Here is a 14,629-nt window from a genome sequence, read left to right as displayed (position 1 = left end):
GGGAGGACATCTTCCTTGTGGAGTTTTATCTCCCACATTCAGGAAGAAAGTGTGTGGGGTGAGGGGTAGGTGCTCTTCTTGTAGCTGCAATTTCTTAAGTGACTTTAGTTCAAAATACTCCTTTTGCCTAAGTAACCCCTAAGTTAGGGGTGGCCACACAGCAGTAGGAAGCTGGGGTAACAGGTGACTCCTCTGGGTGCCACTCTCCGTGGGTCTGTGTCACCGAACACCTGGATCGCACGTGTGGCAAAGCGGTACCATCTGTTTCAAGCTTGCAGCACAGCTGAGAGTGGAGGATTTTCCAGGATGCCAGTCACTGCATCGCCCTGGCAGTAAGCTCTGAGGTCAGAAATAGACAATGAGATTCACTGGCCCTTTGCTTTTCTTTACTTTACAAGCAAAATTTCTTCCTTGACCCCACTCTGATTTGAATTAAAGACAAATGTAGCTAGATTAAGTGAAATTTTCTCTTAATCAGCCACATCTGCCAGCAGTGCTGGGTCACCCATGATCAACAGGGCCTGCTCCATAGTTTGTAGTGCCCAGTGCAAAAATGAATATGCAGAACACCTTGTTTAAATAGCAGGAAAAAAGCCCTGTTGAAGCTACTGAAATGTAAAGCTTTTTCCTTTTGTCCTGCCAAGGTATTTTTTATTTGCTATTTAACGTTATTTTAGGTGGAGAAAAATTAAAACTTTTAACTTTAGCATAAGTTTTACCATTCATCTTCATATAGTACAATGGTAGTTTGTTGTTGTTTTCTGATGCTGGGAATCATATCCCAGGCCTTACGCATGCTAGGCAAGGGCTCCATCACTGAGCTACACCCCAGTCCATATAATGCCAGTTTTATATGCACCTGTAAGAGCATTTTAACTCATATTTCGACTCACCAAAATGACACATTTATGTTTCATCCTCTCATGTGTATTTTGTTTTTTACCAAGAGAGTGGAAACCACAAAATTAACTTAGCTGTTTCCATTTCACTTCTTGATATGTACTCTTTTCATCAGCACCCTACCTTCTGCTTACCTGTGAGGAAGGAGGGTGAATGGGGATGGAGCTGTGGGTGGCTCCATAGTCCCTTTCCTTCTGTGGCACTATTTGCAGGATGAGTGATTGGATGATACAGGGGAGTAACATCAGTCAGAAAGGAGATGATGGGGTTCCTTGGTTGCTTGTGTATCTTAGAACCTCATTGCCTTCTTCCTACATTTGAGGCAATTCTGGTTCAAATAGAAATGTGGCCTTTCAGGGCTATCAGTGCCCTTTATTACTCAGTGGAAGGTACAGCCACTTACGTTGTATTCACTTTGACTCCTACTGAATTCCCACGCCTCATGGGCCTGTTAGAATCTGACAGCCCTATGTAGCAGCAAGGAGTTGCAGACACAAATCTTGCACATATGCCCTCTGCTCACACACATGCTTCACTGTCCCTTCAGACTTTTCTTATAGAACATAAATTCAAAGATAAAGTCATTTAGAATTTCAAGAAGGCAGTGGAGGAGCCTTAGACCTAATGCTGGGTCCTGCTAAGCGTGGAGCCTTGTATGACTGGACAGGTGGCCTGCCCGTGAGCTGGCTCTCACAGTTAAGATATAGCTAATTCAGAGAAAGGTGGTTTGAGGACAGCAGCGGGAAGCAGGGCAAGGTGATGTGTATGCCTGCCCTCCTCAGCATTTGCTGGAGGTGAAAGTCAAGTCTGGCCTGGAGGATAGCTTGTAGGGCATTGTGAGGGAAAGTGGCTGACCTGCCCTGTCCCTCTGCTCTGTGTGGCCGAGTGCTCTGGGGCTCCCACATGCAGATACTGGTAGCTTCTGATCTTTTCTTCTCCAGAGATGGCTGAGATCGGCAAAACCATCTGAGATTCTTTTTTTTTTTTTTCCTTCAGTACTGGAGGATTGAACTTAGGACCTTGTGCTTTCAAGGCAGGTGCAGTGCCACTGAGATTCTTGACAGTTTGTAACTGGAGTGGACTGTATAGATTAAAGCAACTACAGTGGGTTCAGTATAACTACAAAAAAGCCAATTCAACCTATTTTAACTAAATGAAGGGGGTTTATTGGTTAATATAAATGTTAAGCCCAGAAGTAGCTTAGCTTCATGTGTGTTGTGCTTTAATGGGTGACAAATGTCACTGAGAGCCTAGTTTCCTTTTGCTTTTCTCACTTCCCTGTGGAGTCAGCCTCATTCTGAGGCTGGTTCCCCTTCTTGGTGGCAAGATGGCTGCCAACAATCTCATGTGACTTGCTTTTTCACCAGTGTCCAATGAAAGAGAAACTTTGTTTCTTTGTTCTATCAGAAGAGTGAGAAAGCTTTTTCCTTACTCTCAGTAAAGCTCCCCAAATGAGTCATGAGCCCATCATCCATCACCTGATAACATATCCAGTGAGTGTAACAATGCTGACCAATTTAGGGTGAAACATTGTGCCCTTTCCAAGACCAGGGTGGATTCAGCTTCTGCTAGAGAACACAGCACTGCCTAGGAGAATGGGCAAGTGGGGATACCAGAACAAAAACAGGGTAATGGGTGATGGCCTAGAAAGGTAGGAATAGACTCTGAGGAGACGACCATGGCACTCATTTCTGAGATCCTATGTCAGCTCTTAGAGTTGGCAGCAAGACCTAGCAGAAAGCAGAAATGCACAATGCTGTCAAACTTTGAAATGGAAACTGAGTGCAGGGCTATCCAAAAAACATTAAATTCATAATTAAAAAACAGTGCTTGCCAAGCAAAACCTATATCTGCAGACCATTACTTAGATGAGGAACCAAAGAGGGGATGTAATCACCTAATTGTAATAGTTGCCATATGCTGAGCTCCTTGTGTGCACCTGCTACTGCATTTTACAGAAGAGAAAGATAAGACTTCAGGAGGTCAGCAAATTTGCCCAAAGCCATTTCGCAGTGAGTAACAGGGCCAAGATATGGATCTAGGTCTGTCTAGCTCCCACACCTCTGTTCTTTCCTAATGCTTAAAGGGCAAATTTGTGACATGAACAGGAAGAAAACTCCCAAGTGAGTTTAGAGCTCTTATGACATTGTCCATCAATAGGAGGTATTAGGAGACAACTTGGGTTAGTCCATTTTCTGTGGTTGTAGCAAAATATCTAAGGTTTGGTACTTTATAAAAGTAACAAGTTTATTTAATTCACACTTTTGGAGGCCGAAACTCACAAATCAGGTGGCCCCATTGTTTAGCTTCTAATGATGGCTCAACATTGGTGGAAGAGTGGACAAGGAAACATTAATCTTTTTTAAGGGGATCACCCCCAATGACCTAATTACTTCCTTCTAGGCCCCATCTCTTAAATGTTCTACCACCTCTCAACACTGCCTCACTAAAAAACAAGCTTCTAGCACAGGAACCTTTTGGGGACACATTCAAACCATATCCAAACCATAGCAACCCCTAATATCATATGTTATGGTTTATGTCTAGATGTTCCTCCAGAGCCTCATGTGCTTATAGGTAGGGCTTTGGGGGAGGTGACTGGATCATGAGTGTGTGATACTGGATGAGCCCACTGATAGGTTTATAGCTGGGTGTGATAGTGAGAAGTGAAGCCTCAAGGGAAGAGGTGGGTCATGAGGGCCTAGTCTGGAGATACGGGTGTATATATATCCCTTCGCCTCCCTTGAGTGCCTGCTCTGTTTTGCCTGCCATGCCACCTGTCTTGGAACCAACCAACAATAGACTAAAACCTCTACAAAATGTGAATGAAAATAAACCTTTCCTCTTTTAACTCTGGATGTCAAATATTTTGTCTCAGCAATGAGAAAGTAACTGAGACATCACACATTATGGAATATACAATCAAGTGAATGGAAAGGAAAAAAGATTTCATAAATTCTTTAAGCAAGAAACTGACTTGATGGGGCTGGGGATGTAGCTCAGTGGCACCATGCCTGGCTGGCAAGCACAAGGTCCTGAGTTTGATCCCCGGTACCAGAAAAAAAAGAAAGAAGGAAAGAAGGAAAGAAGGAAAGAAAGAAAGAAAGAAAAAGTGAGTTGTTAATGAATTTTATCCGAGAAAGAGAACCATCTGCTGTGGGTCTGGACTCTCAGGAAGCATAGTGTTGCTCCTGGTTGGCTTGGTGAACGCTGGTGGCTTCTGGCATCCTGCATGAGCAGAGATAGACCCCTTTTCTATAATCTGTCAGACTTGGAGAAGTTATGAGGGAACTCTGAGCTTTGGAATTGGCAGCAGGATCACAGAGGTACTGGGCTCTCAGCAATGAAAGGCTTGGCTTGTACCCACCTTGTGCAAGCCCCAGGCAAGCAGCAAGCTTCTCCTTCCATCTGCTGACTCCAGACTTGGGCAGGTTTTGTAGGATGAAAGTAAACTGCAGTGGAAAACAAATGAAAGGGCTGTGTGTTTCTAACCCATCTCCCTCTCTTGCAGCCTGCTTTGTTTTTGTGCTCTTCGCTTTCCTGGCCCTGCCGCTATCTATGGCTTTCACAGGTGAGCTGGCTGCTGAGCTGCTGGATGTTATGGGTCAGCAAAGTCCCAGCATATTAAAAGTCCTTAATATTTAAGCGTAAAATTGGTGCTTAAGAAGAGCTGGTCAAACCAGTGATTCCCAAATACCTGTTTGCTGCCGCGGAAGGCCTTGGTGGACATTTTAAAATATAGATTTTTGGGCCCAACCCTGGGATATACTGATGCAGTCTGTCTGGGGTGGAACAGGCTTCTACTTTTAAAACTATTTTCAAGTAATTCTGATTCCTCTAGCCCAGGTTTGAGAGCTTGAAGCCCTGAGGCCCTGTCGCAGGCTGTGCCTGAGGCCCTGTCTCAGTTTCTCTGTTCCCATGTGTAGGCTTGTTGTAAGCAATATGAAAAATGAATCTCATGCTAGAGTAATTAATATCTGGGCCACTACACCCTCTTTTGCTCAATGAATGAATAAATACTTTCATAAATCACATATATTAAACAGCCTTGTAATCCAAAGGTATGAAGTAACGAGGAGGTATTGGGGGTGCTAAGCTCATTGAGTAGCAAGAAATTATTCATTATCACATGTCAATGAAATTAATCTAATGCTCCCAAACATTGCTGGTTGGTTCTCCTAGGATCTGTGCACAGAATGCAGCTACCCTGCTTACCTAAGAGGTCTGTCAAGCCTGGGTTCTAAGTTCCAAACCACAACATACTGGAGCAGGAATTTTAAAAGGCATAGGAGTTGCTGAAGAAGTAAAACAACAACAAAATCCTCAGTACCCTAATTGCTTACTGGGTACAGGGTATCCTTCTAGGGTGATAGAAGTACTTTAGAACTAGATAGGGGGGTGGTCACACAACATTGCGAATATACTAAATGTCACTGAATTGTTCCCTTTAACATGGTGATTTTTATGTTCTGTAAATTTCACCTAAGAGCAACAAGTCTAAAAACAAAAACAGTAGGTATCTAAGATTTGAAAGCTGATGGCCTTGTAGGAAAAAATAAATAAATAAATAAATAAAAATTTTAAGTTACTCAGAACTAAAACAGCAGAAAAGTCTAGGCTTCATAATACAAGGACAAACAATTCAGCCACTTCAATGAGACTGGAAGCTGTCATTATTACAGTCACTTCAAAATCAGCGTTTATCTATGACTCTGTTCTTTCAAGGAGAGTTTATAAAACATTAGGGATACTCTGCTTGGGAAATCAGGAGTGTGTTTGAGAGAGTGTTCTATGCAAAAATCTATGAAGTAAGAGAAACTTTATTGCCTGTGGTTGGTTATCTGGCATATGAACTTAACTGGAACAATTTATTCAAGGCTGTATAAAGAGATCTCACACGGCCAAATCCTGTGAATATTATATTAAAATCACTGCATCTATTCCGAAAGGAGGTATTGAAGAGGTACCTTGTGTTGGTCAGCTTTCCATCGGTGTGACTAAATACCTGACATACATAACTTAGAAGTTTATTTGGGCTCACAGTTTCAGAAGTTTCAGTCCATAGTGGGCTGGCTCCACTACAGTACAAACATTGTGGCCAAAGAGCATAGTGGAGGAAAGCTGCTCAACTCCAACTCATGGCACCAAAGAAGCAGACAGAGCAGGAAGAGCCAGAGAGGAAAAGGTGAGGGACAAAATATACCCTTCAAAGCCATGCTCCCAGTTGCCTGCCTCATCCAATTAGGATCCACTTCTCAACGAGGCCAGTGAACTGTGAGCTCATCGATAAATTAAACCACTGATGAAGTTAGAGCTCTCATAATATAATCACATCTCTAGGCCCCACCGCTGAATACTGCTGCACTGGGGATCAAGTCCTCAATGCACAAGTCCTTGGGGGACATGTCATAGTTAAAGCATAACAGGGAATTATTGCTTATTGATTATACCGCTTCTATTTGGGGTGATGAAAAGTTTTGGAAATAGTGGTAATGGTTGCACAAGATGAATATTACACTTATAAATGAATGTTACACTTATAAATGGTTAAAACGGCAAATATTTTGTTTAGTTATTATCACAATAAGAGAATTTTTTAAAAACCCACCATAATGATGGAAAAAAACCCCACCACATCTGGTAGTTGCTCTCAACTGCACTGAAGAGAGTTCTGAGAAGCCAAAAGGGGCTCATTATGATACTGCAGAGCAGAAAGACAGGAAATCTAGAGTTAAGATAGGTCCTAAGCAATATGTGAAGAACACAGGGGGGAGACAGCTTTTATTAAATTTACTATGATTCGTTTAAGCCATCTGTGCACAGATTGACTCTCCTGTGAGCAGCAGCTGTTTTTATTCATTAGGAGTGAGCAGATATTTAAGCCATTACTCAATGTTCACTTCACAGCTGGGTTTTGAATTGAAAGGCGGTTCACACCCAACACATTTGGCATCAGGTACTTGAAGGCCTTTGTGTGGAAAGGTTGCGTTGAGACTTGAAAAGTATTTCCCTCTTAAAATTGATTCAGCTAAATGTCAGAGATAACTAGAAAGACAAGTCTCCATAGGTTGATGATTGGATCAATGTGTGTATTAGACTTTACTTAGTTTTAGGGCCCTGAATTTGTGTCTCTCTGTATACCTAGAAATTTTCGTTAATGTCAGTGGAATATGATGCACTCACAAGAAAACCATTTACTTCTTGTGCTTAAATTCCATCAAGGCATTCATGGGAAATAAAATGTCAAATCAAAGTTAAAACTAAATACCTTTAATGAAAGACTGGGCCTACAGTGAGAATCCTGTTTCTTGGACCCTGTTGACAGAGTATTAGGTTAACTTAATTGTGTTGCAGTAAAATAGTTACCCTGGAAATGTAACGGCAGACTTACAGTCCACAGTGTGGCAGCTCTTAGTGGTATAGCAAGATCAGGTCAAGAAGAATCGAGGACACACCTAGAGGCTGGAGGCAAGTGTACAGCTTTGTTACACCAGTAGACTGATCAGGGATTTCTCCACAAAGTGATCAGCCTGGAGCTGGCAGCGAACAGGGTTTATATGGGTTAAGGGAAGAGGGGTGGGGATACAGAAGCAAGGCATTTATCATCAGTTCATTGGTTGAGGAAGTTACATTTAGTTTATGTGATTTGATAGAAAAGTACACTGGATAAAGACATTCTTGAGAACAAAAGACAATGAAGGAGGACATGTATTAGGTGTGGGAGGGGGGATGAGCTGGGTGCGGCTCTTTGTCAGGTCAGCTAGCCACAGGAAAAACCTTTTTTTGCTCAGAAATCGTTTTCTGGCTCAGAATCTTAGCAGTTTAATACTATAAAGGTTTATTTCTTGCTTATACAAATTCCCTCCTGGATCTGGGGCCTCCCTCAGAGCCTCAAGGGACTCCCCCAGGCAATGTGATGACTGAATATTCCCAGCTGCCTCAGTACTGAGAGAGGCCATGTCAACCCATGGTTTCCAGGTGGTCAAAGCAGGGGAAGGAAGTGAAGGATCATGTATCAGGTTTTTTAATGGTTTGTCCCCAAAGTGCCGCACTGATCAGAACTAGTCACGCAGCCCTGTGGACCCACAGGAGGCCTGAGAGCTCTTATGAGCCATCGATGCCTCCACAGTGTTAGAATTAATCTGCAGCCTGGTCACCTGAGCCACATTGATCACTGTGGGAAATAGGCATCTCTTCTTTCTGTTTTAAATAGACACATCATATCATTGTTAATAGGCCTAGAAGACAAAGATTTAAGAAAAGTAGAGAAAGCATTCCTTTGGGAAGAAAAATTACCATTATGAAAGACTAGGGGTCTGGGCTGGTTGGTTTGGCAGTGTTCCACATCCAGTTATTAAGGATGTGTTAAGAAGCACGTTTCCCAGCATGGGGTCCAGTGAGTGCATAGTCAGTGGTGACGATGTGGTGATTGTGACTAACATAGCAGAGGGCCCACTGAGCAGGTGGAAGAGTTCTCTCTTGACTCCTCCCTGCCACCTAGCTCCTGGAACAGAGTAAGAATGACAACCTCATTTTACACAGTGTATGCATTTTGAGAATGTGACCCATAAATTGAATCTCATTTTAAGCATATCAAGGAAACTAGGTGTTTAAAGGGATTCTTTGAAATCCTTTTATAAAATGAATCCTTGAAAAAATGAACTGTCATACATTGGCTTTTCATAACATCAGAGTTCACTCACAGCTACTTAATACCCCAACATAAGGAACAGTGACATCTGTCCCTGCTCTGACTGATGGTTCATGTACCACCCTTCAGCCAAGAGAGCAGGTTCTGCCTTGTCAATACACCGTGCATCCTTACATACAGGTGACTAGCAAAGCTAAGCAGATTCCACGAGCCAGGCAGGGAGTCAAGTATTGATTTATGAGGCTGATATTCTGACTTTTGTAGGTGTTTAACTCATTTTTATGACCAGAGTTTGTGCTTTTGACTGCCTCTCTCTTAATCCTCTTTTTTTGCCATATGTAGGAATGAAGTTTTTGGAAGACTGCCCCATACAGCCTCTCATTCCTCTATATTTGCTAGTCGGTGGGATCATCGGTACCTTAAAGGTAAAGTGTATTTGTGTATTGATTGCACAAGAAGTTTAATTGACAGGGATGGTGGAATGTGTCAACTGTTTGCTACTCACAGGGGCACCCTAACAACTTCCACCTGAAGGTGGTTGTCAAGTGACAGGGCTGGCTTCAGGGAGGGTTTTCCTGGTGAGCAGCATTCACCCAGGGCTGTGCACCTTAACAATAGCTCCCCCCGCCCCCCAATGTGCAGTTCAGTATGCTAAGTTGTAGCTTTGGTCTAACAAGAGTTGATGCAAAGGAGCGACTGATTGACTGCTAGTTTGGTCAATAAATTTAGCCAATAGAATCACAGTCTTGTCTCTGTCCTTTTTTTAAAGTCCTGTTTAGAGCAAGAGAGTTTGCATTTGGTTAAAAGGTGTGTCATTTAGTGGTTCATATTTCTGTTTGTACAGTAACTGCTAGTTGCCTGCTGACTACATAGAATTAACTAGCTGCAGTCATCAGTCAACTCTGATGTCTAGGGCTAGGAGTGCCTCCCTCTGATAGTCAAGCTTGGGTCACATAGGAAGCTGATTTGCTCATGGGTTATATTGTGTCTATTTACACAGGAAAAGCAACTGAAGAAGAAATATCAAGGGGTATGCATATACTGCAGGGAGCTTTCTAGGGTCCCTGGCCCACAGAAATGTTACACTTGCCAAAAAGGCCTTTGGTGTGCCTGCATTTATCAGTGACTCTTCCCAACCATCCATGCCCACTTCACAGCTTCCTATGTCAATGCTAGAAAACACAATATCCATTTTTCCAAAATCGATTCATAAAAATAAAGCAAGAACATAAGAAAAAACAGAGTCCATGTATAAAATTTCATTTGGACCCCCTGCTTGATTTCTTTGCAAGGTTTCTCCCAGTGCTGGGGTCCTTTGAAAGATGCTGGCCAGTAGCATTGGTCATGCTATTCATCTAAGACATCAAAAGAATGTCTTTAAAATGATGTTCTTGTATACAATCAGTAGCCATAAGCTCAATGCCATCTTGGGAAACATTGATTTGGGACAGACCGTTGGAACTTTTGTGTCTGAGGTCACCTCACTATTTAATGTCCTCCTTTCCTGCCAGCAGTCTGCTAGGCAATGTTCTGGAATGCAGAATGCACAAACACACAATGAGCTCTGTAACAACATTCCTCTGAGATCCGCCTGAGCCTATCTAGCTCTAAGAAAACCCAAAGGCTCCTGGTGCAGTGGGGCTGCCTATGCCCAAAGGCTCCCTTGGTTTGGGCACCATGGAGATGGTTCAACAAGACAGAGTTTTCAGCAGTAATTACCCTTGCCCCCCACCTCCACTTGACTACCTCATATCAAGTTGCTAAGCAGAACTTTCCTTCAGAGATGTTACTGTCCACAGGGTCTGTTCCTCTTAATAACAGCCAAGTTTTCTTTTACAAAAGGTAGCCCACAACCCAAAGGTAATTTATTTTAATGAACAAACCAGGGCCCTAGTAAACAAATTAAATTTTTGTGCTCATCATGGTGAGGTAATGCACAGTGAGTCCATAACCATTAGAGCAGTAGCAAACAGGTTTATAGAGTCCTCAAGAGGCAGAAGTTTACTTATGATGATAATGCTTTGTATTTAACTCCCTCAGAATGGTATATACCAAGCCCCGGGACAATAGCATAAGCCAGAATTTCTCTGAGCCCCTAAAGACTGGTGGTTACTCAGTTACAGGGTCATTATATAAAATGTGGTTGTTACTGAGGACCATATTAAAAGAAAGTTTCAAAATCACTGATTCTGGTGGCTATTATCTACCAAATACTGTACCTCATCTTTACTATCTTTATCTTTACTATCCTCCTTCTTAGTGATAATTACCTTTTCCAAGTACTGGGTACTAAGGTCTGTACCCCCATTTGGACTCATTTGGTCCTCACAAGCGCCCCCTGAGGCAAGTACTTACATCAGAAAGGATTCTTTAAATTCAGTGAACCAAAAAACCAACTCTGATTAACAAGCAATTTATTGGAGTGGGCCTGGTGGTAAACACCTGTAATCCCAGGACTCTGGGAGGTTGAGCCAGGAGGAACTCAATTTCAAATTCAACCTTGGGAAATTTGGCAATTTAGGAAAAACCTTGTCTCAAATTTAAAAATTTTTTTTAAAAGGCCAAGGATATAGCTCAGGGAAAAGGCTCTGGGTTCAATCCCCAGTGCCACACACAAAGAAGTAATGTCTTGGAAGAACTTACAACTTAAAAGGTTTAGGGGAGGAGAAGGGAACTAGATGGTTCCCGAAAGCCTGGGCAACAGGACTCCCTTACTGTAGCTCCCCTGGGGTTGGTGGTAAGGACAATGAGCCCCAGCTAATTCCTCTCTCCTGGTGTCCCTGGGCCCAAGAACAGACCTGGCAGGGCAGCCAGATCCAAGGACATTAGGTGTCCTCTGCCCGCTGATGTGCCAGAAGCAGGGAAAGCCCTGTCAGGAAAAGCAAGCAGTAATATTTATCCTCCTTAGAGGTGGGATGTATTGGGGAGTTTGGGCAACAGTGGGCTCTGTCAGGAAGGAAAGTGGATGCTGAGCAGCTGAGCCCTCAGCCAGACTACATTATTTTTTTTTTTTTAGTACCGGGGATCAAACTCGGGACCTTGTGCTTGCAAGGCAGGAGGCAGAACCACTGAGCTAAATCCCTGGCCCTAGACTGCATTTTATGTAGGACCTCTAAATGATACAGGGGTAATAATATAACTTCCAACCTGCTAGATGTCAGATACGGTGAGTTTGTGTTCCCCAAAATTGAAGAATGAATTCTAAGGAACAATGGAGGTTAAGAGTAGGGAATATTTATTGATAGGGAAGAGATTTTTAGCTCTGGAAACAGGAAGGGGCCCAAATGGGTTGCCAAGGACCCCAATTCACAGGGGAAGTTTTATAGAGCAAAATCATGAGATCGTTAAAATCATGAGGTGGGACAAAACTATGATCAACTAATAAGATTACAAGTATAGCCGCTTAGGTAATATTGATCCAATGGGGAAGCAAGTCACGTAGCAGGTGTACATGGAAAGAATAAAGAACTTTTTAAGGAAAGAATGGATTCGGAGATCTTGGTCACCCACTGGGGTGACTGATGTCGCTTCAGACTTTATTGGGCCAGGTGTTACCACTTATCTTATTCCTGAGGGAAGTATGTAGGCCTGGTCATTTTGTGTTTATCTTGAGCCCTGACCACTAACAGATGCATCTCTGGCCATGGTTGTAATGTGTTTTTATCTTTTGCACTGACTCTCAAGAGCCCAGCCCTATCTGACTGTCTATAATATTTTTACCTAACTTAGCTGTCTATTCTAACTTCAAGTTCACAGAGAGGAAGGCAGGCCTGGTGCTCAACCCAGCACCTCCTGCCCCTCTTTACTCCTCTTCACCAAACCTCTGCTCTTCACCATCCCTCATAGGAGGTGCTGCCCACTTTTTCTTGCTCTTAGGGGTCCTAAGTCTGCCCTTTCTTCCAGTAAGCTATCTCTGGATGAGTCAGCTCCATACCTCTGATTCTTCTAAGCTCTCATTTTGCTTTTCATGTAAAAAAGTTCTACCTCCTTGCCAGGTTGCACAGATTCTGGGTAGATACACTCAATTGGAGTGTTCTCCCCACATGGCAGCAGAGAACCTCTCTGTTGAAGTTCATGACTATGGCACAGGGCAAAAGGATGAAAGATTACTTAAAGACTACGTGTAGTTGAGGTCCAATCCATACTCCAAGAGGGCCCAGAGGGGCTGCCATTAACCAAGACCCCTCAGCATGAGAAAGACTCAAATGACAGCCCCCCCCCCCCCCCCCCCGCCAAACTGAAGTCTTTGTGGCCTTTTATTGATAAAACCAGGAAGCATGGGTCAAATGAAAAAGAAAGGTCCCTGGTCAGGAACTCATGTGTGGGACTGGGGAGGAACAGGGAATGGTGAAGATGGTTTGTTAGGTGACAGACTTTGGGACTAATTTAAAGGATAAAGGAGTATGGGGAGAACAAAGGCCAGAGCATTCACTCGTTAAGGCAATGCATTTTGATGCTACTGTGACTTGTGGCCTGGTAGACTATCATTCAGTCTCTAACCATGCATTCCTGAGGTTTTGGGCTTGTGGCTCTAAAAGCCCATTATCTCTGCATATCTCATACATACCTCTGGCCAACACCCCACACCTCTCAGATTAAGCTTCGTGCTGTATGGTGCCTGAAAGCAGTCAGGAAGGTGTGGATCAACTCTCATCTCATCTTTTACTCACAGTGGACTGGGCGAAGCAACCTAACTTCTCTGAGCCTTAGTTTCTTCATGAAGCAAGAGGGGTGCTTATACACAGCTCTTAGGTTAGCTTAAGCATGAAAGGTCATCAGTTTCCAGTGCCCAGTATTGGACAAGCACTTTACTTAGGTTTTGTTATTTTTTATGTCATAACTCTCCACAGTAGAGAATTACTAAATACAGAAAAGACCAGAAGAAAATTAAAATCACCTGTCAATTACATCACCCAGCAAAAATTATTGTGGACATTGTGGCCCGATGGCTCTGGTTTTGGTCCTCCTGGGCACAAATTGATTAATTCGGCTCATCTCAGAATGATGGGAGAATTAATCAAGATAATATATGTTGAGCATCTCATTCACCCCCAGGGTCTCCTTTTTCTTTTTCTTTCTTTTTTTCTTTTTTTTTTTTCGGTACCCGGGATCGAACTCAGGACCTTGCACTTTCCAGGCAGGCGGCAGCACCACTGAGCTAAATCCTCAGCCCCTCCCCCAGGGTCCCCTTTTTTACAACATCCATTCTCAGCATAGTTTGTGTACATACCTGTACACAAATAACTCCCGTGTCTGTGTCATAACCCTCGCTTCTCTCTGCTCACCTCCAGGCTCTATCCACCCCCTGCTGGCCACCATCACTACCCACCCAAAGGCACAGTTTGGGCTCCTCTGCCCTCCAGCCCTCTTGATATTATTGTCCACATCAGTGCCCCAGTTTGGAACCAATTTGGTGACATTTCCGGGGTCCTCTCTACCCTCCCATTTAACCCAAGCTCAGAATCTCTCCCTCACCAATCTGCCATGCTCTTGGTCATCAAAGGATTCTTTCTAAGCTCTGTTCACCATGAGTTAAAGGTGCCCTGGGTTTGGCTAAGGGAGAGGTGGGGACCCTGGGAAGTTGGAATAGATGAGCAGGTTGGGTTTTTCAGATGGGATCCTAGATCCAGCTGCTAGACAGAGAGGACAGGGAACCATCAAAGGTTTCCTTAGCAGAGGTTATGTTCTTCTCAGCTGTGCCTCACGAGGGAACACTGAGGCACTGGCCAGTCCAACCTGGTGGGAATGGTGGTCTTTTGTTTAATTAAATAGGAACAGAATTTCAAAGGGGTGGAGTCAGGGACCATCCATCAGGGATGGAGATGATCTTTGTCCCTGAGAGTACTGTTCAAAGGCCAAGGTCTTGCACCATTGACTTGTGAGACATATGAGGACAGAAGGGATAATGCTCTTGCTCCACAGCCCCACTTGGGAATTGCAGATCACTGGAGACAGGAGGAATGGAAACATCCCAAAGAGAAAAGCAGGGTAGGAGGGTGGAGGAAGAAGAAAGGATTAATGGTACCTGGAGTTGCCAGGGCTGGGAAATGGCCTGGAAGTGGCAAGGAAGTATCTGGA

At 43.5% G+C, this 14,629-nt stretch overlaps 1 protein-coding gene across 3 annotated transcripts in view; it reads left to right on the top strand.

Annotated features, from left to right (window-relative positions):
* The window catches only part of Tmem272 (transmembrane protein 272), a 34,439-nt gene that overhangs the window by 15,923 nt on the left and 3,887 nt on the right, over positions 1 to 14,629 (top strand). For 2 of the 3 annotated variants that reach the window (XM_087197369.1, XM_087197370.1), the window contains one exon: positions 8,894 to 8,976. In XM_087197369.1, coding sequence (XP_087053495.1) covers positions 8,894 to 8,976 — 83 coding nt within the window. Of the gene's footprint in view, positions 1 to 4,411; positions 4,472 to 8,893; positions 8,977 to 14,629 lie in introns of all 3 variants that reach the window. The other variant, XM_087197368.1, reaches the window with a different exon arrangement.

Source organism: Heterocephalus glaber, unplaced genomic scaffold, assembly GCF_053883595.1.
Source record: "Heterocephalus glaber isolate CG9 unplaced genomic scaffold, H.glaber_assembly_v1.0 deba00001666, whole genome shotgun sequence".
In the NCBI taxonomy this organism is placed as follows: domain Eukaryota; kingdom Metazoa; phylum Chordata; class Mammalia; order Rodentia; family Bathyergidae; genus Heterocephalus; species Heterocephalus glaber.
This window is presented reverse-complemented; position numbering and strand designations above follow the sequence as displayed.